The sequence below is a fragment of the Macadamia integrifolia genome, chromosome 2 (genome assembly GCF_013358625.1).
Source record: "Macadamia integrifolia cultivar HAES 741 chromosome 2, SCU_Mint_v3, whole genome shotgun sequence".
Classification (NCBI taxonomy): Eukaryota; Viridiplantae; Streptophyta; class Magnoliopsida; order Proteales; family Proteaceae; genus Macadamia; species Macadamia integrifolia.
The window spans coordinates 36362160-36389891 of NC_056558.1; the positions used below are offsets into that span (position 1 = coordinate 36362160).

The 27732-nt window shown below is 38.6% G+C and overlaps 1 protein-coding gene across 1 annotated transcript; it reads right to left on the bottom strand.

The window, feature by feature from the left end:
- Positions 1-229: 229 nt before the first annotated feature.
- Positions 230-27465, bottom strand: LOC122065982 (golgin candidate 1-like). Its single transcript, XM_042629816.1, has 21 exons — positions 27100-27465; positions 23392-23472; positions 23200-23249; positions 22447-23082; positions 22266-22328; positions 21636-21713; positions 21320-21523; positions 17294-17350; positions 16946-17020; positions 16797-16868; positions 9923-9985; positions 9716-9814; positions 9074-9151; positions 8005-8073; positions 4073-4120; positions 3875-3970; positions 3673-3749; positions 1820-1865; positions 1615-1713; positions 1469-1513; positions 230-603 (listed from the first exon to the last, which is right to left on the bottom strand). The coding sequence occupies exons 1-21, from the start codon at positions 27125-27127 to the stop codon at positions 535-537; spliced, it is 2133 nt and encodes a 710-aa protein (XP_042485750.1). The 5' UTR covers positions 27128-27465; the 3' UTR covers positions 230-534.
- Between the last annotated feature and the right edge of the window lie 267 nt (positions 27466-27732).

Consider the following 27732-nt stretch of genomic DNA (forward strand, 5'->3'; position numbering starts at 1 on the left):
TTTGGTTGTGTATAATAAGGATTCACCACAGTACCCAAAGAAGAATAATTTGTTATCTACAGACAAGTCTCAATTCATACTCCAAGAGGATGCACCACACCAAATAAGTTTGTTAGCAAATTTGTGAGGGTTAAGTCATATTCATCAATATAGAGCAAGTGATGGTTACCCCATTTTCAAAACACAAACACTATTCATTTTAGAACGCATGACACATCATGGGAGATAGTTCTGAGGAAATAAATCAATCCAATTGATTTTCGAAAATATGAATCTGTACTTACATTGACACAGATATCCATGCTTCGTTCCTTTAATCATTTGGACACCAGCCTCAAATTTTTAATATATACTACTAGAAAATGAATTAATACACAGTCCCCACCACCTGGGGAAAAAAATACATATGCTGGAAGTAGAAGAGGAATGTAAGTAAAGGGAGAAAATAGTGTTGTTGTATGCCCCTACTTGCAATTAGCAAAATTTGCAGGTAACTTCAAAATGCTTGCTTCTGACCGAGTAGAATCTGAAGTCTCATGGCAAGGTATGGTTGTTAAGTCCCATAAACTCCGCATCTCCAGGGTTGAAACTGTCTGCTTGTTCCTACAGATTGCACAGGAAATCCAAGTTGGCTGAATGTAATCAATTGGACATGAGATATGTGAATATCATATCGGAGGTCAGCTCTATATGTATGTGACTGTCAATGCAATACATGAACTATTAGAATTATATGCATGTAAGGTTGAAACTGATCAAGCCTACACATATCAATTTAACATCTTGAATCATATCTATTCAATGCACATGTGGCCCACATAAAAAGCATTATTCTTACAAGCGCTGTGGAAGTGCTTTGAGTATTTCATAGACATGTTGCAAGGGAATGCATTTAGTAAAATACATTTGAGCATAGTTTTCAGTTAGACACGAACCCCTTAGCTTAGGCTCCGTTTAGGTACAAGAAAAGAGAATGAGGAAAAGTTAAGTTAATTTTGAGAGGAAAATGGAAATTTTCTAACTTAAAATTTAAAATTTTAAGTATACTCCTCTGCCCTATCATATATATCTACCCAAAGCCGAGGAATTTGGTTGGAAATTGAAATAAATTTAAATTACTACATTTAATTAGTGTTTGAATTAGTTAAGACTATCATTGTTGGTAATGATTAGAAAGTTTTCATTATATTTTCGTTTTAGTTTCATTTCCCTTCACTTTACATCCAACTAGACACAGGCTTGAGTAAATAAATTCAACTGAAAATATATGATAGAAAACCACAGGAAATGTAAGTGACAATATATGTATTTATTGTGAATATGAATGTCTCTAAATTGATTCTTGAGCATCAGGTGATCACTGGGAGCTGAATTCAGTATCATTCAGCTATTGATGAAAGTGTTTTTTTAACACAACATCTCTCTATGATCTGCCTCCTGTATGAAATTTGCGGACACGAATACATACCTGAAGGCGATGAAGCAGATACATAAGGAAGAGATGTACAAAAACCTGCCAATAGGTTCATTTGTCATTAGCATTTCCAAATCTCCTATAAGAGAAATCTTTACAACTATATTATTGCCAATTAAATTAATGTAGTCAGTTTTTACAAGATAGAAGAGTAGGATCACTCGAGCAACTGGGTATCTCCAGAGAAATTTAGTGGCACGGACAGCTCCTGAATCCAAGAGTTTTGCTGCTTTTTGCAACTACAAGAAACAATTTTTAACATGAAATTACCAAAGATGAATGGGAGAAAGAGTGCTGATGAGATCAGAAAAGGAAGTCAAGAAAAAGCATTGGGATTTAGCTCACCTGTATGCTTGCCCCAACCATATGTCGATGATACAAGGGCAGAGGCCTGTAGTTTTATTATTCCACGAAGAAATTGATCAATACTTGCCAGAAAAAGGGGGGATAGGATATATTTTTCTCTGAGCGATAACACTAAAACATAGATACATCTTCTGATGTTTGTCTACAGAGTGAAAATCTCTTCCATTACACAAAAAACTTGTATCTAACAGCCTCTTCACCACCGCAAAATTTGGAATTTTGATAGACATAAAATCTTTGGTTAAGATGCACAACCTAAATCATAAGACTCATATATTTCACTAATTTTGAAATTACACAGAAGTTAAAAGCATGTTATGAACTGCCTGAATTGTATATGAAATAACTGAGACACAAAAATTCATATTGTTTTGGAGCCCAGCAATTAAAAGCATATCATAGATTAGATTACCTAAAATAGTATACTAAATAAGTGAGACAAAAGATACCTCATTTAGTTGAATATATTAATGTGGTTCTAATCCAAACACTAGGTCTTGGAAAACCAACAATAAGCCAGAATCACAGAGATGGGAATCAAAGCCAGATTCAAGAGAAATTAAGTATCAACAAATCGACCATTTAGATTTGGCCAGAAATCTGGTTGAAGGTACTATTCAATTGAAAGATTAACATATAAAAATTTAGGACCAAACCAAGGGCTGTATTAGTAGCTCCTGATAAATCCTAAATGATGGGAAGCTTCAAGAACCAGAAATCGATATCTGAATTGGAAGAACACTAACACAGCAACTGATCATATAAAGAATGAAGCATTGTCAGCAGCAGAAACTGAGTAGTGATAAACAGAACAGAAATCTGAAATTAAATTAGGGAAAACAGTAGCAAACTGAGATTTTTCAAGACCCTTCTGGAGGAATGATTTTCAGAAATCAAAGGGAAGATCTGGTATTGAATCAAAACAGAAGCATAAAAAATAGAACTAAGGATGGAGTTATGGATGTATAAAGGGCGAACACACTGCACGAGGCTCTCGCCACTGCGGGGTGATTAACAGATTAATAGAAGGCAAACAGAACTAACAGATAGGGAGATTAAAGTATGTGTAGGGATGGTACTGACCTGTAACTTGAATAAAATCAGAAAATAGAGAAGATAAGAAGAGAAGGATATGACCCGGGAATCACCACTCAAGGCCTAGGCTGGAATCACCACCAAATCAACCTATTGAATCACCAAAACAGGGCCTGTTGGATCACCCACAACAGTATTCTGAATCACCATAGAACTTGAGGAAGCAAAGGTTTCATTCATTGTAAAAATTATGGAGGGCTCCATTTACATTATTTAAATAGAAACTGAAGTATGCTTACAATAGGAAAGAAAATGAATGTGGAGTACACATAAGAAACATCCTTCTGCTAAAGCTGGAATCAGTGTCCCACAAGAATAAAACTCTATCGATCTTAACTAACTAGATAGAATAGGTGTCCCTCATGATCAAAACTCTATCCAAAGTAGGAATAGGAGTTCTATTCATACAAGATTCTATCCAATCCTTAACAAAGGAAATAAAAATAAAAATAAATAAATAATGAAATAAATCACTCAAGCTCAAATAAGGAAGTATATCTTGTATCCCTACCTTCTACCCAATCCTATATTTATTCCTCCTACCCATTTTTAGGTCCATCAAAGTGGCCTATTTCAAAGAAAACCCTTTGAACTAAAGGACCATACATATATGATCCACCTCAAGACGTATTTCCACTAAAATAAGTCCATTATGTGATTTATCTGCATCAATTATCCTAAACTTTGGAGGAAGGATGGAAACAAATGCAAATCTGACATGAGAAAACTTAACATACTCAAGTGCTTTCAAGTCAGTATCTTCTTCCCAAGTTGATGATGCACGGCGGGAAACCCTACTTCTTTCTGCTTCAACCTGTTTGAGTGAAATGGTGAATTCTATATGCAAGATAACAGGGCACTAAAGGTAACAAGGATACAAACACTGGCAAAAATGAATAAGATGAGTTAAGCAGCAACCTTCACCAGGCAAAGATATACCTGTGCTTCATGAAGACGCTTTATTTCTTTCTCCAATTGGAACTCTGCTGCAGCCTTTTCACTAGCCATGGTTTCAAGTTGTGTTTGCTTGTAGTACTGGATCATAGTTTTCCAATCGTACGGAGTGAGGATTCAACATAACTTATCAATAATAACAGTTCTTTCTGAATTAGTGAAGAAATCCCAAATCTGACATACCAATAGATCAGTTAGTTCACGGTATCTTTTCTCAAGCTCCATATGCTCCTGGAAAATCATTGGCAAGAAATAAGAATCCAATAAATATAGTTTTACATGTGCTCCTATATATTATAATGGAAACCCCAATTGCGGCGGGTCAAAAGATCAGTGGGAGACGGTATTCATTACACTCATCTGTCATTTTTAAACATGAAAGGACATGTATATTGAATACGTGGGCCAGGATTTATACCAAATATATTAGTATTGGCTGCCGAAAAAAATGCTTATCTTTTTCATTTGCAAGAAAAGTTTAAAAATTGATTTATAATGCTGGTTTACCAATAATAGATGGTTTGATACATTTCATCCTGAGTGTTAGCTTAATGCAAATGAACTTTGCTAATGATAAATAAGTCAAATTACCAAAAGGAAAAACAATTAAAGCCAAAAGAGCTGAGGACTCTTCCAAGAAAGAGAGGGGGGGGGGGGAGGTGTTGACTACACTTGGTATCTTATAATTTTCTTTAGTTGATCTTCTAGCCTTCTAGGAAACACTTCTTTGATTCTTACAAGTGACTCATCGTAAATGATTCCCACAACAATGAGGAAGCAATCTTAGGATCGAAAAGAACAATATTTTGCTTCAGCAAAAAGCATCCCAAAATAGCAAAAATAGATAAACAACACAAAACCCATCCCATTTTTTGCAATAAAACAACTTTTATTAGATTAAACCACATGATAAATATAGAAATCAATGTTGGCCTGAAGGCAGCCATAACGGAGGGGTGGGGAACTATATTTCCAAGGAACAAAATCAGACTAGTCTACCAAATGAAGAATTAGTTCCCTGAATTATAATGCTATTTAGCTTTGCCAGCCTCTTTTCCTATGTGTAAGCTACAATGTTTCAAAGAATAAAATCCTCTTGACTTGCTAATTCTCAAGAACATGCAGTTCCCTCTTTAGGCACAACAGAAACTGATAGGGTTTTTAGTCATTTAGAAGCCTCAGGGATTAGGTTTAAAAACTCAGTTGAAAAACAGAATTGCGGTGAAGGGGGAAAAACCCAGATTTAGAAGAAATCCAATAAGTAACAATCAACAACTCAGATGGGAACAAAATTCTGGTCGAAGGCCACTTTCTTATTCTAGAATAATTCCTCAAAAAATGAGTCTCATCTGATGGTCTGATATGAAGTTATAAGAATATCTAATTAGGAATTGGATTCTTAAAAACAGTATTCCAGAATTGACTACCGATAACAGACCTTAATGGGCTAAAATCTAATCAAAATTGCATCAAAACACCAATAGATTTCAACAATAATATAATGATACTAATCCGAAACAGAAAATCATATTTGATCTTAAAATAGAGTAGAACTAGAAATACGACTTGAAGTAGGACCCTGAGAAAACAGCAACAAGACCAAAATTTGAAACTGTGGGTGTTTCTTTTCTATTCCTTTTTTGGAGTTTTTGCCATTGGTTATTGCTCAAGCCACTGGAATGGGTTCCCATCCATAGAAAGGAAAAATAGACCTCTTCCAATGGTTTGAGATCAAATACTCGGGGGATTGCAGAAGCCTACGGCTGAGAACTGTAACCAGAAGCCTATTGGATTTAACTACGGGTGTGGGGGGTTCTTTTTTGCACTTGATGTTTAGCTTCTCCACCATCTTCTTTGAGACCATATTCTCCCACTATCGATGATGACATTGCAAATTTTCTGCCTGACATGCATCACATGCAGAATATTTTTGTCCTTAGCCACCTCTCATCGGTATTGACTTTAGGAAGTGTACATAACTCTCCAAATCCTCAAGGCAAGCACAGAACTTGGAGTGACGATCATCCTCTTCTTCTTCATGCTTTGATCTACATTAACTTGCCCATTCTTTAAAAAAACTCGACCTTGAGTTTTGGACATTCAACTTCACCTAATGGTTGCCATGCTTGAGTCCATAGAAAAACTTCACGTGATGGTTGTCCTGCTTGAGTCCATAGAAAAACTCCGGCAACCCCTTGAATCTAGGAATGAAGTCTTGGAGTTGTGGCTCTCGTTCCTTGAAAAATTCAGGTAGGATCACGTACTCTATGTGATCAACTCCAATATCATACCACATCCACATAATCTTCTTCCATTGTGTCCTTGACCCCCAAACCTTCAATCTCAAGCCCCTTAGGATTTTCTTTTTGGCTGTTCACAATAATCACAGTTGTTATAGTACCAAGTTCCTTGGTCTCGACCTCATTGTCTATCGTTGCAACCTTGTTGCTTTCGAATTCTTCTGTATGAGTCTCAGTGATACAGTTGGGGGAAGGAATACTTCGGGTTAATTTTGTAATTTGATTATATTTCCTTTAATTTAGAGTGGGGTGTCCATCAAGTTAGTAGGGAGATTCAAATTTTATTTTATTTCTTATTAGATTTAGAGTGGGGTGTCCGTCCCACTCCCCTTCTTTGTCTCTTCTCTTAAAGTGAAGTTCCTCATAATTACAATTCTGCCACTCCCATACAGATTCTATTTTATTTATAGTTGTGCCATTCCATTTAATTACAAGATGGCCGTTACCTCTTCTATTTGGGTCTTGATTATTTAAACGGGCCCATAAGCGATCCGATTCCGGTTTCGAACCCTGATCCGCATTACTCAATAATAGGAACATCAAGGACTAGCTCTACCTCGACGACAAAAATTACTGGAACTTCTTCAACATTAACTTTAATTTTAGGTTCTGGTTCTTTGATTGGAGGTTTCTTCTTTTGTTGTTGTTCCATCTTCAAAACTTCAACAGCTGCCACGGTAGCATCCCATGGAGGTGGAGGATAGAGAGAAGCAAATTTAGCTTCAAATTGTTGCACAAGGACGGTCATGCAGTCTAATAATTGTTTCAGGCACTCTTCAAATTTAAATGCTATTTGGTGGGAATCTTGCCAAAGGAAGAGCTTTCATTGGATATATTCAAGTAGGTATTGATTCTCCAACTCGAGCTTCTCTCTTCCCAAGTCCTAGGTTCCAGTCTTCTATCTCGAAGCTGCTCTTCATGGACTCTCCACCATTCTCTAGCACGACCAGTAAATCGGGAATAAACAAATCGAAGCTTCAGCGCCTTTGTCAAGTTGTAGTAGACAATATGTTCCTCCATAGAATCTAACCAATCAAGGAATTCACAGGGAGCTCTCCGTCCAGTAAAGTAAGTAACTTCCGGCTCCATCTTCTGTGAGGTTCTAATACCAAATAATGTAGGGTTGGATCATGAATGACCTGGCCCCAGGCAGGATCCTAAACAGATCAATAAATCTCAGATCCAAGTAACAAATCAGAAAATAAAACAGAAAATAGACTAGGCCTCACCTCCCCCTTGGGCCTCTCTCTCTCAAAGTTCTAGGTATCTCACCCACTCAATTGATTCTCTCAGCCATGAAGAAACACTTCAACTTTATTAACTCAAACTTGAGTCAAAGCTTACAATGGTGGGCTTTAAGTAGGCTAAGCCAAAGCCTTACAAAAGGGAAGCTTTTAAAAAAAGGAAAGACTTTCCTAAACTCAACTTAAACATTTGCTTGACAAGAAGAAATAGAACTAATCAGGAAACAAATCGATCCTCTTTGTCTTGCTGTCCAAGGTTTGACTAAAGACAAAAAACTTCCGAAAATAGAAACTTAAACCAAAGAAGTAGCAACAATTATAATACCCATCAAGATCAACCAAATAGCTACCAAAATGGAGCCATATCACTGTTCATGTGAACAGTAATTTTTTTTCCTTGTCCTCTTCTTCTTCATGCTTTGACCTACGTAACCTTGTTTCAATAAGATGACAAAAATATGAAAGTTGAAAAGAAGGTTGGTGTCTAAATGTGGTGAATCATCTTGAAACTTAAGGGAGCATTATCTATGACTAAAAAGAGTAAAACGAACACAAAGCAGAAGCTTCTGACCTGCCGGGAATAATGCTCAGCATCCCTTTTCATGCCTGCCATTTCCACTCTCATTTTTTGAACTTCAGCCTGCCAAAAATAACAATGAAGAAACTAAGCACGCATAAATTGGATTCAGAAATCATGATGTATGTCAAACGAGACGGAAGTAACAGAATACCTCAATTTTGAACAGATTGCCTCTAAATGCCATACAAAATGGACTAAGCTACCAAATTGTTGCCCATTCAGAAAACTAGAACAAGGAACTAACAAAAAATATATGAAAGCCACAGCAGAGCGGGCAGCTACTCCACTACTCTTGAATGTCAAACATTACTACTTGTTTCGACTTTTGGATTGTCCCAAATCCAAATACTAATGAAAAGTTGGATTTTTTAGGATCCTCTGGTCATAACATAGAACTTTCCAAACAGTATATACTTTTTAGTTGGTAAACAACTGCTAAATTTTACCATTCGTTGGTTGCAGTATATACTTTTAGTTGGTTCATTGTAGATGAAAATGGGGTGCGGGGGATAAGGATCTTGAAACTCTTCGTAACTTATTCCTAGCAATACAAATGAGCACCTCCTAAAAACAATAGGATAGAAATGTATACATTATACAAAGAATTAGGGGCTTCATCTAGTTGAACATTTTTTTAACTTTTCTTTGAGGTATGCAAGATTCAGTAGGATAGAAATGTATACAAAGAATTATTAAGGGGAATCATCTACTTTAACTTTCCTAAAATTTCCTGGAGGTATGGAAAATTCAGTTGAGTAAAGTGATTCTGGGGAAGTCAAAGTGAGCCAATCAAATCAAGCATTTTGACATAGAAGAGTTATTTATAACACTTTAGTTCTCATGTGAGTGACAGCTGAGTCAACTGGGAGTTGGAAAGCCTACAATAAAATCATATATCACATTCTGACTTTCATACAAGATGGTCAAACCACTGCACCATCAATCATTATGTCAAACATTTGGTCTGATTCTGAGATCTTAAAAACATTGGACAGCAATATACAATAGAAGTCCTCAATTATTGACATTATTTGTCAAGTAATAACCAAAAGACACTTGCCTCCAATGAAAAAAGTTTGCTCTCTGCATCTCTTTGTCCTTGGCGTGCACGCTCAACTTCTTCTTGCCATGCCTGTATCTTTAAATTTGAAAATATAAAGTAAATATCTGAACATAGAAGCTTTAAAGTTATTAGAACTTGAATGTACGTTTTAAACAAGTGGTAGAAAAAACTTAAATACTGTAGTCTTAACAAGGAATTTCTTTGGTAAGCACTAACTGCTCCCATCAGTGAAGTTCACAAAACTAGAGAGTAGAAAGTTTTTTGGTAAGAGAAAGATCCTGTCATTGAACTTGCAAGCTTTCTTTTAACTGAGGTACTGTGTTTTTTCTTGAAATATTAAAGCAGAAAACAGTAAATGCATTTGTTTAAACCTCAAGCTTTAATCACCGTCTAATCATCAGAAAGATATTTTAGTAGTTTAATAGTATTCCACTTGCCAATCTAAAAGCAATACTTTCATGAAGACGGTGGAGCTAAGGGAATTGCATTATCTTGAGTATTGATCACTTCAAACAATGCAATGAAGGAATCAAATATTTAGCCTCTGAAAATGGTTCACAATCCAACAAACTAGGAATCAAATATTTAGCCTCTGCAAATGGTTCACAATCCAACAAACTACAGGCATATGCTTTCTACCTGCAGTGCTTGATTTGCCTCTTCAGGAGACCTTTTTTGTTCACGGCGAGCACGAGCTTCCATATCTTGCAGCTCTTGATTCAGTGATGCACATTCAACCTGATAAAATGTAATGATGCTTAATCTGAAGAGATTAAGATAGCATGCTCATTTTAGAAATGGGAAACAACTCCATCTCATTTGCAATACACAAATATTCTACCATACCTCAAGCAATACCAACTTCCTCTCTAGTTCTGCAGCCCTTGCCGTCCTCTCATCCACTGTTCTCTGAATAATGAGGCTCTTGTCAAAGATTGCAAAGGAAATAATAGATGCTAATAGCATTTTATAGCTCTGACTTCTCCATGGTGTTCAAAGAAAAGGAAAATAAACATTGTTGCTATGATACTGCATTATTGAGAGATAATTGTATTAGGTCTATGTCAATAAACAAAAGCAAATGGGACTTTAGACATCAAAACAAAAAAAAAAAAAAATGGTCAGGATTGGTTGATGGACATGAACCTTAGATACATTTTGAGGCATGTCATTAAATTAGAGGAATTTCTGAACCTATACCCCTTTCTCTTTCTGTCCAGCATCAATAGCAGCTTCCACCTAGCTTCCCAAAGCTCAATATTGATGAAAACCCATTATGGAACCTATGCACAGCATGTCTTGGTGATTTACAAGTATTTTGGTAAAATGGAGACCAATTGGTATATCGGTTTCAAAGTAGATCATTGGACTATCATCTTTGGTCGGGGGGTCATATTGGGGGGAGTTACTTTGATGCACTTAAGCCTAATAATCATACCAGATTCAATTAGAGAAAAGTTAAGGACTATTATCTTTGGAATAGAGTGATGCAGTCAGATTTCAGTACAAACCTTAAGATTTTTATGTGAATCCTAACTGCAGAACAGGCCAGGGTATATATATGACAGTTAAGCAAAGGCCTTAACAGAATATGAAGAATAGAAATTCCAGCAAACAGAACAATATCATCTACTGACAGAGAAGATAGTTCTAATATACTACTGTAATGACAGAATCTGATATTAGAGAGTAATTAACAGATCACAAGGTATCTACTTCATCATTTTGATCCCTTCTCTCTCTCCTTAGCCTTCATTGTGATCTATGGTCTCAATCGGGCCTCTGACAGTACCCAGCTTTTGGACAAGATCTGTTCCCTTGCCCCCCAGACTGGCCCTCTCCCTTGGGGTCTGGGTGGAGATTTCGACATGGTTACAGCAACACATGAAAAGCTAGGCGCCTCTCCCATTAATTCTTCCTCTGTTGATGTCTTTAATGAGTGCCTTGAGGACATCAACATGCAGGATCTCAGATGATCCGGGATAAAGTTTTCCTGGCACAACAGAAGAAGCGGCTCTAACAGGATTGCTTGCAAGCTTGACAAAGTCTTGGTCAATGAAGCCTGGCTTGCTTTTTCTTTTTTCCCTCCTCTCATGCCACCTTTGGCCTTCCGGTTATTTCCTATCACAGTCCCATCTCCCTTGTTGTCTAGCACTATATCTCCTTTGGTCCCAAGCCTTTTAAATCCTATGATATGTGGGTTCCTCATCCTGCCTTCCTCTAAACTGTCAAAGAGGCTTGGAACATGCCTATCCAAGCTTTCTCCACCCTCTTATTGCCTTCATTAGAAAGCCAAAGAATGTCAAATCAGCTCTCAAGCTCTAGAACTCTTCCACTTTTGGAAACATCTCCTCTCGAGTCTCGACTACAGGGAGTAGGGGTATGCTGGTTTCCATCCAAGCTAGGTTGCAATTATCCTCAATCCCCTCTTTGCTGCGGAATATCATGCTTCTTCCCTTGAGCTCTCCTCCCTTCTTGCTCGGGAAGAAAGCTTCCTCAAGTAGAAACCCGAGTTAAATGGTAAGAGCTTGGAGACTCTAATTCTGCATATTTCTACTGCCGCCTCAAAAATCTAGAAACAATTTCAACTCCATTCTCATGCTCCTTGCTCGTGATGGCTCCACTCTCCTCAGTCCAGATGCCATCAAAGCTGAAGCTTCTAGTTATTTCTCTAAGCTCTTCCATATCCCTCCCTCCTCTCCGAACCCCCTTATCCCCTCCGATCTCCTTAACAAATTTATTCCTCCCAATCTCCTTGTGCCCCTCCAAGCTCTCCCGTCCGATGAGGAAATCATTGTTGCCATCCTCACTCCTCTCCCATAAAGCAAACAAAGCCCCAGTTCTTATGAGATTCAACATGGGCTTCTTCTCCTCTTGTTGGAGCCTTATTAAGGATGATCTCTTCAAAGCCACCCATAGTTTCTTCTTCACCCCTACCAGATTTGAAGTATAAATCACACTTTCCTATGTCTCATCCCCAATAAAGAGGGATCCTCCTCCATGACTGCGTTTAGGGCGGTTTTCCTTTGCAACCTTCTCTACAAATTCATTGCCAAAATCCTTGCTAATAAGATTCAGCGTTTGTTGATTCACTTGTCAACCCTAACCAATCTGCCTTCATTGCTAGTAGAAGTTTGACAATATCATCATCTGCCATGAGATTGTTAGAGACTGTGACAGAATCCCATTCCCCTACTGCCCTCCTCAAGATTGACATCCATAAGGCTTTTGACTCCATCTGTTGGGACTTCATATCTAGGGTGCTTCATGGTATGCCCTTTTTTCCAATCTTCATCAATTGGATCCATGCTTGCATCCCCCGGCTTCTCTGTCCTAGCGAATGGTAGCCTTGCAGGATTCCTCCCTTCCTTTGTTGGAATCGGCCAAGGCTTCCCCTCTCCCCCTTCCTCTTCTCCTTTACCCTCGAAGTCCTCTCCCGATCCATCCAATATGCCACTACCCTCCACCTAATCTCCCCCCTCCCCAAATGCAAAACCCTTAAGCTTACCCACCTTGCCTTTGTTGACGATATTATGATTTTCTCCAAAGCAAACCCCTCGTCCAGTCTAATCCATCACATCTTCCCTTCATCTCTTCGAAGACCTATCTTTTTGGCCTTCTTGTTAACCTCCTCAAATCCCATCATTTTTCTTTGGAGTCTCTGATCCCCTAAAATCCACCATTCTTGATTTGACGAGGTTCACCCTGGGCTCACTCCCTGTTAAATACCTTGGTCTTCCCCTTGTCCTTGCTTGGCTCACCTCCCACCATTGCACCCCTATGCTTGACCTTATCCGTAAAAGGCTCCAAGTTTGGAAAGGCAAGCTCCTGTCCTATATAGATCTCCTTGAGTTCATCAGATCCGTTCTCCAATCTTCTTCCATCTATTGGTCTGGGGTCTTAGGGCTTCCCCAATCCGTCATCAAGACTACGAAATCCCTCATGTGAACCTTCCTTTGGAAAAGTCTTGATTCTACTAAATTTGTTCACCCCATTAGTTGGCCCTCCTTTTACATCCCTCCTTAAGAAGGGGGTCTCGGCCTACAATCTGCATAAAATCCAGGATGTTAACTCGGCTGGGATCCTTAAGCTTATCTAGAAGCTTGTCTCCAAGCAAAGCAATATCTGGGTCTACTGGGTTTATTCCTCTCTCCTCCGGTAAGACTACCTTTGAACTATAGCCCCCCCTCCATGACGACTCCTGGGTTTGGCACAAAATCCTTAGTCTTCGCCCCATTGCCCTTTATAACCGTCCGTTCCTCCATTGTTGACGGTAATGCCACCTCCCTATGGCTCGACAACTGGCACCCCTTAGGATTTCTCTTTGTGGTGGGTGCCCAATATGCTTATTCCTCTGGATTAGCAAGAGACTCTCTTGTTGCCTCTATCATCTCCAATGACGCTTGGTTCCCCATCCACTCTCCCCCTCCTCACACGGTCGTCTATGCCTCCTCTTCCTCCCAGGCATCGTGTCAAAGGTGATAAAGTGATCTAGATCCCTTCTACCTTTGGCATTTTCAGCTCCTCACCTTGGAACTTTGTCCAGTCTCACAATCTTCCCTCCCCCTCGCATAAGATTGTTTGGTTCAAAGGCCACATTCCTCGCCATATTCCTTGCCACAACTTCACCGCTTAGAGAGCCCTCTCTAGTTGCCTCCATACCCAATCCTTTCTTCTCTACCGCCACATCCAAGTTTCCCCAGCCTATTGTCTTTCCTAAAATGGGATTAAAGACTCGGACCATCTTTTCTTCAGTTGCCCCTTTTTTCAACTATCTGGAAATGTGTCCTTAATAGCTACTAGCTTGGTAGGAGAAGTATCCTGCTCCTTCATAGAGAGTGGATTTGGATTGACATGACCTTTGCTGGGACCTCTATTTGTGACATTGTCGAAAAGCTCGCATTTTACTTGGTCATCAACCAGGATGGAGCAGAACCTCCAAAGACGGACTTCCAACTCCCACTCTTTTGATAAGATTTGGAATTCATTCTTTTGTGATGTTAGCTCCAAGCTCAATTTGCTTCCCAACCACCCGGCAAGGGACTCCCCAAGGAACAAGCTCATTGATGTGTCCTGGGGCCTTCCCCTTTCCATCCTCTCCCCCCTAATGGGTTTGCGGCCTTATTTTTTTTCTTTGTGATCTTTCTTCTCTCTTTTCCCCTTAGGGGGCCTGTATATCCCCCCCCCCTTTTCTCTTCTTCTTGGTAATGTTTTATTCATCCAAAAGAAAAAAAAGTACAATGTTTCAAGAAACGAAGCTAAAGAGGTAGAAGATAAAAGGACGCATAATGTTGCCAGAAATGAAGCTAAGAAGATTGTAGGGATAGGTGAGATTTGGCAAGAAAAAGCACCAAAAGAACAAAGTTTTGTGGGGTGTTTTCTTCATAGTAGAGTGATTCAAGCAAGGCAGGCAAGATCTAGCAAGAAAAACGAGAAATCTCATCGAAATGGGGTTTAAAACATAATGTGACATGGTATAGTCGAGTTGAAACCGAGAAATGAACAGAAATCTCAGTGAGATCAAGATTTTGAGTGAGATAGTCATTTTCTAGTATCGCCTATGGTCTACACTCAAAAACGCAAAAAAAAAAAAAAAAAAAAAAGAAGAAGAGAAGAAGAAGAAGAGATTTTGCATGATCGGGGGAGGGGATGAGGAGAGCAGAGAGAAGAGAGAACAATCTCTAATTTAAAATAAAAAAAAAATAAAAAAAAAATAAAAAAAAAAAAATTTGAATTCTATTATATAATTGACTATGGGAGTTTACACTCTTTAAATAAAAATCAGAAGCTAGAATTCTAATCAATGTATGCTTCCTGCCAAGTAATAACCGGAAATAAATAAATAAGACTTCTAAAAACAATAGAAGACTACCTAACCTAACTTGCTATGGGATCTGGCCCCACTTTCAAGAGACAACTATCAATAAAATTTAAAATAAAATAGTTTTTTAACTAATAGCTAATGGGCCTCACTACTAATACTAACTTCCTCATTAAAATACTAATTTGGTACACCTCTTTAAACTTCCATTTTTAGGCCTTATAATTTGGCCCATTACAATTAAAACCCAAGGAATTAAGAGCCCACACCCCATAGCTATCAAAATAGGATCACTTTTTGGACCAGGCCTGCATTATAGAGAAGAATTAAGGACTATTATCTTTGGAGCTTGGGCTCTAGTTGTACCCTTCATTAGGTTTTCATTGCTTCATTGTAGATGGTGATTCAAATTTGGTGGCTGCTTAGTTCAGGGTTAGTGACAGATGCCCTTGGAGAGTCATACATCTGATTAGACGTGCAAAAATGCTTGGAACTTCAGTGAATATTTCATCTCAATGGACCAAGATTGTCTCATAGTGGACAAGTTTGCGAGGGAAAAGAGTTAGTAGATCATCTGTGTTCATTTTACAAAATACTTTGTTGTATGCCTGTAGCTAGCCGTTTTCCATGTATTGTACTATTATATTTTTCTACAGACAACACCATGTTTGCCATGCATGCCTTACACTAGACACCCTCTATGACATATCAAATGTGCCCAAGGGATAGAGATGCTAAGATGAGAAATTCAGAAGTCCGTAGCTAGTGATGAGTGATGAGTGATGATAAATTGTTGTCCCGAGGATGATGGGTTTGTGAACCTCAGAGGCTTAGGCAGTGTCAGTACTGGCAACAATATATTGACTAATATAGTCATAATTCAACTTGTTTCACCATGAACAATGAACATAAACAGGCTTTCTAATTCAAAGCTCATCATTTTAACAATCCTTATGTGGCATATTTTCTTAATATCATGAATAAAATTGGTTGATGATTTGTCGTTATTATATTTATTTCCATCACAACATTTGATTTCTGATGATTATGCTGATGTGCTGAGGACACATGCAACCGCAGAAAAAGAAAAATACCAAACATTGAAGTAGGAAACTTTCCCCTGTCAAGATTTCTAAACTATAGATAGTGACACAATAACCAAATATAGACATGAGAATGCATTTGGCAATAGAAATATATTCCTGCGGAAAAAAAAAAAAAAGCTGTATGGTGAATTTTGGTTCATTGATAAGATGGCCACAAGATGGTGGACCTCGGCATAATGGAAAAGTTGCTCCATTGCGACCTAGTGGTCGCGAGTTCAAGTTGGGAAACAGCCTCTCTGCAAGGCAGGGGTAAGGCTAAATACATTATGACCCTCCCTGGACCCCACAGTTGTGAGAACCTCGTGCACTGGTATGCCCATAAGATGGCCATACATGATATGAATTTGGCTGCAAATTTATACAATAATAAATAAAAAAAGGACTCCTTTTCAAAAGTAAAAAATTTGTAGCCTATTCAGTTGACTTGTCATTCTTTCAGTAGACAATTCACCAGCATTTTTTTCTTTTTTGGGGTGAATAATAATTCATTACCAAAGAAGAAGAAACAGGGGCCCTGAGGGGAAATACAAGAATATACAAACAAAAACAAAATTACAGCACCACACGCTCTTTAGAACGAGAGGGGGAGATCCCATGAGGAAACAATAGGCCTATTTTTGGGAGAATCATCACATTGAGAGGTAACTGCCGACAGCTTGGACAATTCACCAGCATTTATATAAAGTTCCAAGCAAAGACCAGAAAGTTCAAAATATAAACACAATGTATAAAGAGAGTACACCTTCTTAACTATTTTTAGGCATCTGATCAACATCATGGGTCCTTACAGTACCTGGATCCTTGCAAGGGCCGTTGATGCCTCAACAGCTCTATGTTCTAATTCTACTTCTCTTTCCATAGCAGCCTGTCCATTAAACACACTATTACAGAGCAGCGAGATAAAAACCATAAACAAGTATTTAGACATATTCAGTGATTAACCTTTTTGGTGGCATTATGTGCTGCACGCTCTTCTTCTGCCCTCCGTTCTGCAGAAGAAACCTCCTCCCTTAAAGCCTAGTGAATGTACACAAGCTCCAATATCAGAATTTCCTCTTTTTTTCCCTTCCATGGTAGGAAACAAAGTTTACCAAATAGAAAAAGAAGAATAAGAGAGAGCCCAAATTACAAATTGCCAACCACCAAGAAACTAAAAAACACTTCTGCCACCACAACACAACCAAAGACCTCCACTCCATACACCAACAACAAATCCTAGGAACCCATATGAAGACCCAGAAAGATTAAATAATCTATTTTAATTGAGCAACAGATATATAACCAACATACCTGTATCATTCGTGTCTCTGTAAGTTCCCGGTTCCTCATAACATAATCTAAGTCTGCCTGATTAGAAACATGAAGAGACCATCATCAAATTCATAAATGTCTTAGAAAGTCCAAGCCAGGGGCTTGTACAAGTAAGCAAAACAAGTTAGGAGCTTTTACAGGATTTCCTTTGTACAAAAATTATTGAGGTTTAGTTTTTGAAGGGGGATGCTCACCAGATACATAAGATAGAGAGAGAGAAGGGGGGGGGGGGGGGGGGGGGGGGGGGTGCGGGGAGTAAAAATTGCAAATTGAATTGACTTGTTACGGTTTTTTCTCTCCATTCTAAAGGTCCCATCTAGATCAGATCTTTATGAAAGACATAATTTCTAAATCAATAGGCCTGGTAAAAGAAACTCTAAAACCCATAAATAGGTCACATCAGAAATGGCCAAAAGAAGATAAACCCCTTAGGCAATATCTCTTGTTTTAAAATTCGATAGGTTCAAAATTATGAGCCAGATTGGCAAGATTTGGCATAATATTTTGGTTTTCCCATGAGTTGAAATTGGACAAAAATTTGGTGAAATAGTTTGGTTTCGCCAGGGGTTTAAATCAAACAAAGCCCTAAATCCTAAAAGAGTGTATCCTAACTCCTAATGACACCATTTTCAGAATTTTGTAGTCAATGAGCTTCCTGGGGCTTAAGGCATGACGCATACTGTTCAAAAATGTCAATGGGCAATAAAAGTGGCACTCAATTGGCAGGTCTCAAACCTGCAACAGAAGATCCAAAAAATGGGCACAATCTGGAACAAAACCTATAAATAAGCCTATGTCCATGATCAAGCCAACTTCAGCCTAAACCAGGCCAAAAGGCGTTTCCAGGATCATATTCCTGGCTGTGGAAGTCTTCATATTATTACCATGTGGTGACGAGTTATTGCTTCTTTAGGATGTTATTTTCAATTGTTAGAGCACTAATGCAGGAGTAGATTACAAGAAACTACCCCAACAGTTTATAACCCCAAACAATACAAATAAGAGTAGTAAACAAAGAAATAAGACCATCAAATAAAACCCCAATGATACAATACCAATGTAGGAGCAAAACCAGCTCAAAACCCAACCCGATAGGAGAGAGAAAGACCTGCTATAGAGCTGGAGAGAGAGAGGTGAGGCCAGGTCTGTAGGAATTCGATTGAGCTGCACTCTTTGACGTAGATAGTTCCTAGGGAGGGTACAAAAACCCCTAAAGTTGAGAGGATTCTAACGGCTGGTTGTGAAGTTACAAGCTTTCTTGATTTTCTGACCTAGGAGAAATAATTGCAGGCTTCAGGATAAAGAATCAATTTTGGTTTATAACTTGGACAGATCTGAACTTTTGATTACTCACAACAGTCGTATACTTCAACAGCAGTAACTTTAGGATAAAATAGAAAGCTTTAGACAAGAAAAAACAAAGGGAAAAGTGGGGGAGGAGCAGCTGTCTCGGCCCGGGCTTCTCACCCACAGCTATCCTAGTTGTTCTAAGCAATTGACTGCAATTATTCTTTATTCAAATATGAAATTATGAGTACATATGCTCCTCTATTTATATAGGGCAGAATAACAATCAAACTACTACTAGGAGCTAGTTTCCCAATAGGACTAGACACTCCTACTTCAACTAGGAGCTAGTTTCTCAATAGGACTATACACTCCTACTACAATTAGGAATTCAAAATTTGACTAAGAATAATAAACCTATGTGGAAAACAAATAGAGTCCTAAGACAATTTGGACTCGACATACCACTTACTCAATCAATAGGCCAATGGCCCACTAATTAATTAAAAACAACTACTAATTATTCCCTTTAGCGAATGGGCCCAATTGGCCATTATTTGTACTTAGCCACTTAGGTGGATCAAGTAGGGGTTTGGCTGGCTTCTTAGCTGGACGACAAAGGCTGGACCCTTCTTCCTCTCATATTTCCTTCCATAATGTGCATCTACATCAAGCACTTTAGCAAGTTCACCTCTTCCAGAAAGCCAGCTTACAACTAGACTAGCGATAATATAGTTTCGGGGTCCTTTAGGCATAGCTAGGATCTTCAGAATCCAAACTGCCACAAATTGGTCTACTTTGTGATGAATAAGATAAGAATGGATGATGCAATCTAGGGTTTGAAAAAATCTGGTTCATATCGCTATGGGCCCACTAAATGAAAAATAAATTAAATAACGGTATTGGCAATTTTGTAATTATAGAGACAAGTAAATCTCTTAAAAGTAAGATATTAGATTGTGGACCATGCCAGAAATTAATTTTAGAGGGAGGCAGATTCTGGAAGTTAACTTAAGAAGGGAATAATACAAACTTAAGAATGTAGGGGTTTACTTGCAAATAACTTAAACTCAGCCTTTAAAACAAAGAAGTGACCTTCTTCAACCTCAAGATAGGAAGAAGGGGCGGAGGAACAGTACCTGTTAAGAAGGAGATATCTCTCCTATGATCACCAACCAAATTGAAACTTTAGGGTTATGATCCTATCCAAAATGCTCTTAAGATCAACTGGTAGTGATCTCAAATAATATACCAGAGACAAGATCTGAGTTATTGAAATCTGCATGAGCAAAACAGCCTAGGTGGGTGCCTTGTCGCCAAAGCGCCCATCAACGCCTTGGGTCACCTAGTCACCTTGGCAACTATGACAGGGAGACTCTATTGGGTTCAAGTTCTGCAGACAGTCACCTTAGGGAGGGGGTTTAGATCCCTGAGAGTTTGAGTGGTAAGGACAAGTTACAAGAGAGATCAAGTCCCCTCTTGCTGAATCACCTCTATCTTTAGAACTAGTATTCATAGATAAAGAGGGAATAAAGAAAACAACAGGAAAGAAATAAAATAAGGAAGAAGAATGAAGAAGGAATAAGGTGAGAGAAAACAAACCTCGAGGGAAGGAGAGGATCTATTGGGACCGCAAGTCTACCACTGGTTATGGCACTTTGTTGGTAGTAACCATGTTACATCGACATTGCTCACAACCTTGTCCAACACGATCGAACCAAGCATGTGGAGATCGATCGACACTTCATCAAAGAGAAGCTGGATATGGGTCTTATCACTGTCTTTTGTTACCAGTAGTGAACATTTGGCTGATGTATTTACCAAAAGTCTTAGTCGTAAGATGGTTTCACTCTACTATCTACAAGTTGGGCATATGTGATATCTATGCACCAACTTGAGAGGGAGTGTTGTAATAATGGGTTTTAGGGATGTTGTTAGAATCCAAACAAGTCATTAGGTTCTAAGAGGTTTAATGGTTCTTGTAATATTCTAGAACATTCTCTCCATTATTATAAATAAAGAGGGTTAGTGTCAAATGTTAGAAAGTCATTGATCCTCTCAACATTTTCTCAACAGTTTCTAAATCCAGATTCAATGGTTCTTTAAACCGCCCCCCCCAAAAAAAAATCCAAATTAGTAACTCAACATGGATCCCAATCTAAACTAAAATCATCTAGAAAACTAAAAATAGAAATTAGAAATTAAGACCCAATCTTGTATAGGACTCCATCCCTCATACTTGGGCTTATAGAATTGACCTTTTACAATAGAAAACCCCAAAATACTTGGCTTATGGCCCATATAACACATTCGGGACTTAAAATTGACTCTAATTATATCAACTAATAGCATACGGAATATGAAGTCATTCACCAATTAAGGGAACATAGGGCCGTGATTAACAATATGAGAAGTATACCCACAAAGAAGCCTAATAGCATACGAAATATGAAGAGTCATTCACCAATTAAGGGAGCATAGCAGGGATTAAAGTATCGGTATTGGTTTATCGGTCAGCTAAATTTAAGATACGTATTAGAGGTATCATATCGAAGATACTTTAAACCTTGCCTATGCATTCTTTAGCATATCTTCGTGCATCTCCGATATAGTACGATACCCTCCGATACATATCTTAATAGCCAACTGATATAGTGACCGATACCAATACTTTAATCCTTGAGCATAGGGCTGAGATTAACAACATAAGAAAGATACCTGCAGAGAAGCCAGCTTTCCTTCAGAAACAGCAGCTTGTTTCTTAAATGCTTCCATGGAATTGACAAGGGCTTCAATTTCTGAATTTTTTGCAGCCAGAGCTTCAGCAATATTCGATTCAACTCTAGTCACTTCCACCTTGGATATGGACAGCTCTTGATGTAGCTGCCTGATCTGAGCCTCATATGAGCTACTACGTTCTCTCTGTTAAGGTAGCAATTGAACTCATAATCACAGTTTCTTTAAAGAATAAATATACTTTGGTCCAATATAAGTAAATTAAGATTTCACCAGATCTACAAAGTGAAAATAAAACCTCTGTAATGAGAAGTTCCTCCAGTTGTGCATTTTCAGATTTATATTCTTGAAGGCGGGATGAGAGTCCAGCACAAACCTGAATAGTGGAAGAACAGAAATTAATTACACACTCAGTGTGTAGAAAACACAACCTGTAAAGATATCTAAATTGGAAACATTCAGTATCCATTTTAAAAATTAAAATAAAATTTGATGTCAGACTAATATTATTAATTCATCTGGAATGTACAATCATTTGAAATCCTGAGGACTATGTCTTAGAGTAGTAGAGCAACATCTATGTACTAGGACTTGAAATAAATTTAGACAACTGGAGATTTTTTACTGTCACTAATTTCAAAAATGTTTTTTTGTTGTACAGCAGTTTTATTAGGAACTATATCTCAGTAACCACAGAGATGAACCAACTGTGCAGATCCTCCAAAATTTCCAACTAAAACATTGCATGAATTGTCAATTGCTGGATGGAATATAAGTTGGTCCTCAAGAACCCCCTCAGCCCTGGGGCCCCGGGGAGACAAGATTGATGCTAATGCTTCTTTCTAGAGTGGAGATTACACTTTAACTAAGACCAAATGGAGAAGCAGAAAATAGTGTTTAAGGTCACCATGATGAAACAATATCTTACCCTGGCTAACCTGGCCTCTTTTGACTGACCAGTTGAAATTGCACTTTTGAGCAGTCCTTGAGCCTGCCAATCAACTAAAGGGGCTAGTCAAGGTAGCATCTAAAATCAAAGCATGTAAAAGCTACAAAGTCTAAGGTCAGTAAACTGATCTAACAATTTTTCATTACAATTCATACTTTACCTCGTCAAGTTGGTCTTGCACTTTGATTGGAGAACTATCACTTTTATGCTCCTGTTGCTTCTTTGGCTCGGAAACAAGTTCTTTGACATCTACATCTTTCATTTGTGTATCAATGTTGCTGTGTGTCTCCACAGTTTCAGGTTCAGATTTCTCTTGATCAATTTTTACTGGAATATCTTCATCAGGCAACCTAATAGTTTGGCCACTATCAGCTGCAAGATCTCTATCAAGAGCCTCAACTCCAGAGGCTGTCGACAGAACCGAAGAGGAATCTTCATGCCCCTCAGATTTATTCTCAACAGCAAGCTCACCACTTGTAGATGAAGTGACAGGTTCTACATCAGTAAATGTAGATGGAACTTCAATCATATGATTAGCTTCATGTTTTCCCTCACCATTTGGGGGTGTCTCAGGTAATGATATGCCTGATGGAGCGTTGTCTTTATTAACATCTAGTTGCAGCTGTTTGCTGGTCTGGGCAGTTGAACTAGTAGACATGGTCCCAACATTTTCAGATGGCAAAACCTCCTTCTCATGATCATTTGACACATTAGACACCAATTCTTGTATGCTAGGTTGGTCATGCGCTGTATCCCTTGTTTTAATAGGTTCATTAGAGGAAAGTATCTTTTGAGCCTGCAAAATAATTAATTTTCTCAGTCCGTAAGATTTTTGTAACATAAGCCAAGGTGTTTGACACATGATAATTGTTGAGCATGATAAAATAGGTAAGAAATAATGCCAAACAAAGACCTTCTTCCTTGATTTTGTCTTCCTAGCTTGAGATCCCCGTCCATTGGATGCTTATTAAATGCCAAAAGAGAAACAAGGATATAAGGAATTATGATTCTAGAAAACCCAAGCTAAGACAATATGAGCACAAGTACAAGCTCAAAGGAGTTAGCAGATATAAAAATGTACTAAGAGACATATCAAGACCTATACCTGATGGTTGTGAGTCAGACTGCTCCTCAGACAACTCACCAACAACCGACTTTGCTCTCCGATCTACAACTTCTAACAAGTCTGATTCAAGAAAAGTAAGTTGATTTAGAGTCAAACAAGTACCTAAGCCGATCCTTGTCCAAGATTTAATCAGAACAACAAACACTTCTGAGAAACTACCGTCAATATGCATGCATAAAAAAATGTTGTTGAGAAGTACTGGATCATTACATTGTTAATAGAGCTGTACCAAATCATATTGGTATGATGTACTGGATCATGTTGTGAAGAGTACTTGATCAGTACTCTATTATGTGAGGGTATTATTGTCATTACAGGATATAAACTAATTAATATATCAGATCAGTGTGGAGGGTTTTCTCTCCAATCCATCACTTTTATTCCCTTCTTCTTTCTCTGTAGAGGAGGGTGGACCAGCTAAGGGGGTGGAGGAATCTGGCCAAGTTAACCCCTTTCCAGAGGAAGGTGCACATAAGGGTTTCCACGGCTTTGCTGGTGGATTGGGGGAGCTCAAAAACTCCAGACCAATATATGTAATATGATTGGAGAACGGATCTAATGAGCATCAGGCGGCTGACATAGGATAGGAACTTACCTTTCTAGAGCTGGAGCTTTTTACGAATGAGATCAAGCATAGAAGTATAGTGATGGGCAGTGAGCCTGGAAAAGATGAGAGAAAGACCAAAGAATTTGACAAGAAGGGAGCCCAAGGAGAAGCCAAAAGACCAAGGAGGAATGCCCTTTTTAAAAAGGAATCGGAGACCCTAGCCAAGAAGGGATGGGATTTGAAGAAGTTGGTACGGAGAGCAGAAAGGTTTCAAAGAGGTAAAGGGAGGAAATGATAGTTTGAATGGAGAGAGGATCGGCCTTAGAGAAGACAATGAGATCATCTACAAAGGCAGGTGGATGAGCTTGAGGGCTTTACATTTGGGGAGAGGGGAGCTGAGGTAAAGGTTGGTGGAAGATTGGATGGAACGAGAAAGGATTTCCATGGCAAGGGAGGAGGAAGGGGAGAGGGGCGCAACCTTGGCGAATACCAGCAGAGGAGGGGAAGAATCCTGCAGGGCTTTACATTTGGGGAGAGGGGAGATGAGGTAAAGGTCGGTGGAAGGTTGGATGGAACGAAAAAGGATTTCCAAGGCAAGGGAAAAGAGGATGGGGAGAGGGGGGCAACTTGGCAAATACTAGCGGAGGAGGGGAAGAATCCTGCAGGGCTACCATTGATAAGAACAAAGAAGCATGGAGCAAAGATGCATGAGTGGATCAAGTTGATAAAGATGGGGGGGGGGGGGGACATCTCACGGAGAACTTGGGATAAAGAAGTCCCATTTAATGTAGTCAAAAGCTTTATGGATGTCGATTTTCATAAGGAAAGTAGGAGAGTGAGATTATCTATCAAACCCTCCAATAATTTCCTGACAGACAATGATGTTATCAACAAGGCTTTTGCCTCCAATGAAGGCAGACTAGTTGGGGCTGACAAGGGAGTCAACCATGAGTTGGATCCTATTAGTAAGAATCTTAGAAATGATTTTGTAGAGGAGATTAAGGGAAATCGGCTTGAAATCTGTTATAGAAGAGGCTCCTTAATTTTTTGGAAATAAGACACAAAAAAGTGTGGTTTATCCCATGGATTTGAGAAGAAGTGAAGAAGAAGCCGTAGATAGCCTTAAAGAGATCCACTTGATAATGTCCCACCAAGAGGTGAAAACACCTTGTTGAAACCATCAAGGCCAGTGGCTTAATTTGCTTTGAGAGAGAGGACCGCAGTAGAGATCTCATTCTCAGATGGGATAGTTCGAGAGAGGCAAGGAGATGGTGGGAGATGAAGCTATTGAGCAAGGTGGGGGGGGGGTAGGGGCAATAGGGGCAATAGGAGAGGGGGGTGGACTGAATAGATCGGAGAAGTATCTCGAGGCTTCAACTTTGATGACATTAGGGTTATGGAGAAGGGACCCGTCTCTAGCAATAAGCATGGGAATGGAGTTAAGATTGGTTCTAGCCTCGAGGGATCTGTGGAAGTGAGCAGAGTTGGGGTTACCAAGCTTGAGCCATTTGATCCACAATTTCTTCTTGAGAAAGCTTTCTCCCTAGGCAATAGGGGAGGAGAGCTCAAGAGAAGTGGACTGCTCATCAGAGATGAGGAGGGGGTATTGGAGGTCAATTTGGAGACTAGCTTGGATGGAAGTTGACATGAATCTGCAATCAGAGGCCTGGGAGGAGAGGAGATGTTGCCAAAGGAGGAAGAGTTCCAAATCTTGAGGGTAGCTTTAACATTTTTAAGATGTTTTTAAAGTTTGATTTGTAACATAAGAGGTTTTAAGGAGGGTCTACTAAATGCATAAATCGATTTATCAAGCTCAACTGGGCCCACGATTGTGTGGATAAAGTTTTTTACAACTGTTGTGGACTTAAAATGCTTCTAAGGTGGGTTTGTTCCACAACAACAGGTCAGTTCTCTGGATCCTCAAACCAACCATAGGATATTCCGTTTTAAGCACATTAGTGATATGCTCATATCCATATCTTTCTATTTTGAGACTAGATTTGTTCCAAAATTTGTGAATTTCACAAATCTGACTTGATTAAATGGCACCCCAATGACTTTCTGGGTTTATTAGATGGATCTTTTTATAGAATTTTGTTATAAGTTCTGAACCTCTAGACAACTCTACTAGAGTTCCAGAATTTATAGGGTTCAGGTTCATTAATTCCAGAGATTTCAGAATTCTGATCACCTGTTTTCTGAATTTCGATTTCTCCTTACTCCCATATCTGAGTTCATTTTTGTCAATTCTTAGATATCTCAATTGCTATCCCATATTCCTCCATTTTGTTTCCTCTTTTAAATCATATTTATTCTCAATTTCATGTATCAGTCCCCAATTTTCTGCTTATAAGCAGCAGGTTCTATTATGTTCTCCTTTTTATTAGGGTTAGAAAATTACCTTCTACATAAAATAAAAATAAAAAAGACCCCAATCAATTGAGAACGATACACATAATAACAATATTACGTTTTCAAAATACCCTTCCCCATCCTAATCAAACCATGGGTGAAGAAAACCTAAGTCCCATCATAAAACAACTTTTTTTGAATAAGTTCTAGTTCGAAATTCCTATATGCTACATTAAGAATATTTAGCTATTACCTGTGTCCAGGCTGCCTCTCTCTCTCTGTCTACTGTCAACTTTTACTCTGATAAAAATTCAGGTTGCTGATTTTGAATTGTAGGACAATATTCCTTCTGTTCATGCAGTAACAATTGGAAATCTGCTCGATCAGTGTGTAAGAACCATTTGCGATTACAACTAATGTCTAATGGTACAGATTGCCAATGATACGCAAAGGTGTTAGCAAGACATAAATTAAGCTAAGAAACAATAGATTCTTCTTACTAGAAGCTTCACTAGTAACAATTTTGTCTAGTAACTGATCCCCATTGGTTTTATGGAGTGACTCAACCCGTGGCATAGACATTTTTGGTTCACATTACTCCTCCCCCAACCATGAATCTCAATATAATTTAAATTTCAAGGGAATAAAGGAATAATATAACAGATTTTCAATTCAAACCACCAATTGCAGCAAATTACGATAATTTAAACTCGTCAGAAGCCAAAAATGCATGTCGAAAGATAATCAGAACGACTGAAAATATCAAAACGAGAAACTAAAATCAATACCTTCTGCAACTTTAAGCCACGAACTCATTGTGGATATTTAATTTCGATCTGTAAAAAAAACCGGTGTCTGTAGATCGATCAGTGGAGTATTGATTCTTCAGGTGGGAAACCATCCGACATTCTCGCTCAGAAATTACGGAGAAGCTTTGGTCCAGCTCGAAGTAAATCCTTATCCTTATTCTTACTCCTCGAAAGGGGAAATTTTACGACGAAATAGAGAGAAATTGGAGAGGAGAAAAAGGAGAAAAGGTGATTTGGCTGCAGTTCATCATCAGATCTATTTATATAAATAACTAGTAGCAGTCATGTTAGTTAAGATGGTGTTGGCATACCAGATCGGATGTGACAAGCTTCCATAATCGGGGCTGTAGGGGAAAAAAATCGTCTGCAATTCCGATCTCGTACAATTCCGTGCAATACCACCTTCAGGGGGTGACACGTGTATTGATTCCAATGCAATGGTCCAGATCTGATTTAAATGCCTCATCACTGATTTAATGTTTTATTAGTTGTAGCAGATCTGGACCATTGTATTGGTATCAATACACGTGTCATTACCTAAAGGTGGTATTGTACGGAATTGTACGAGATCGGAATTGCAGAGGATTTCAACCCGGGCTGTAGGTGTTCTTG

Excerpts from the sequence above, each read along its gene's own strand:
- LOC122065982 (XM_042629816.1), bottom strand. The coding sequence starts at position 27,127 with ATGAGTTCGTGGCTTAAAGTTGCAGAAG. Across the intron at positions 23,083-23,199 it reads AGACAAAATCAAGGAAGAAG|GCTCAAAAGATACTTTCCTC; the intron begins GTCTTTGTTTGG and ends ATTATTTTGCAG. Across the intron at positions 9,986-16,796 it reads CGGCCCTTGCAAGGATCCAG|AGAACAGTGGATGAGAGGAC; the intron begins GTACTGTAAGGA and ends CTCATTATTCAG.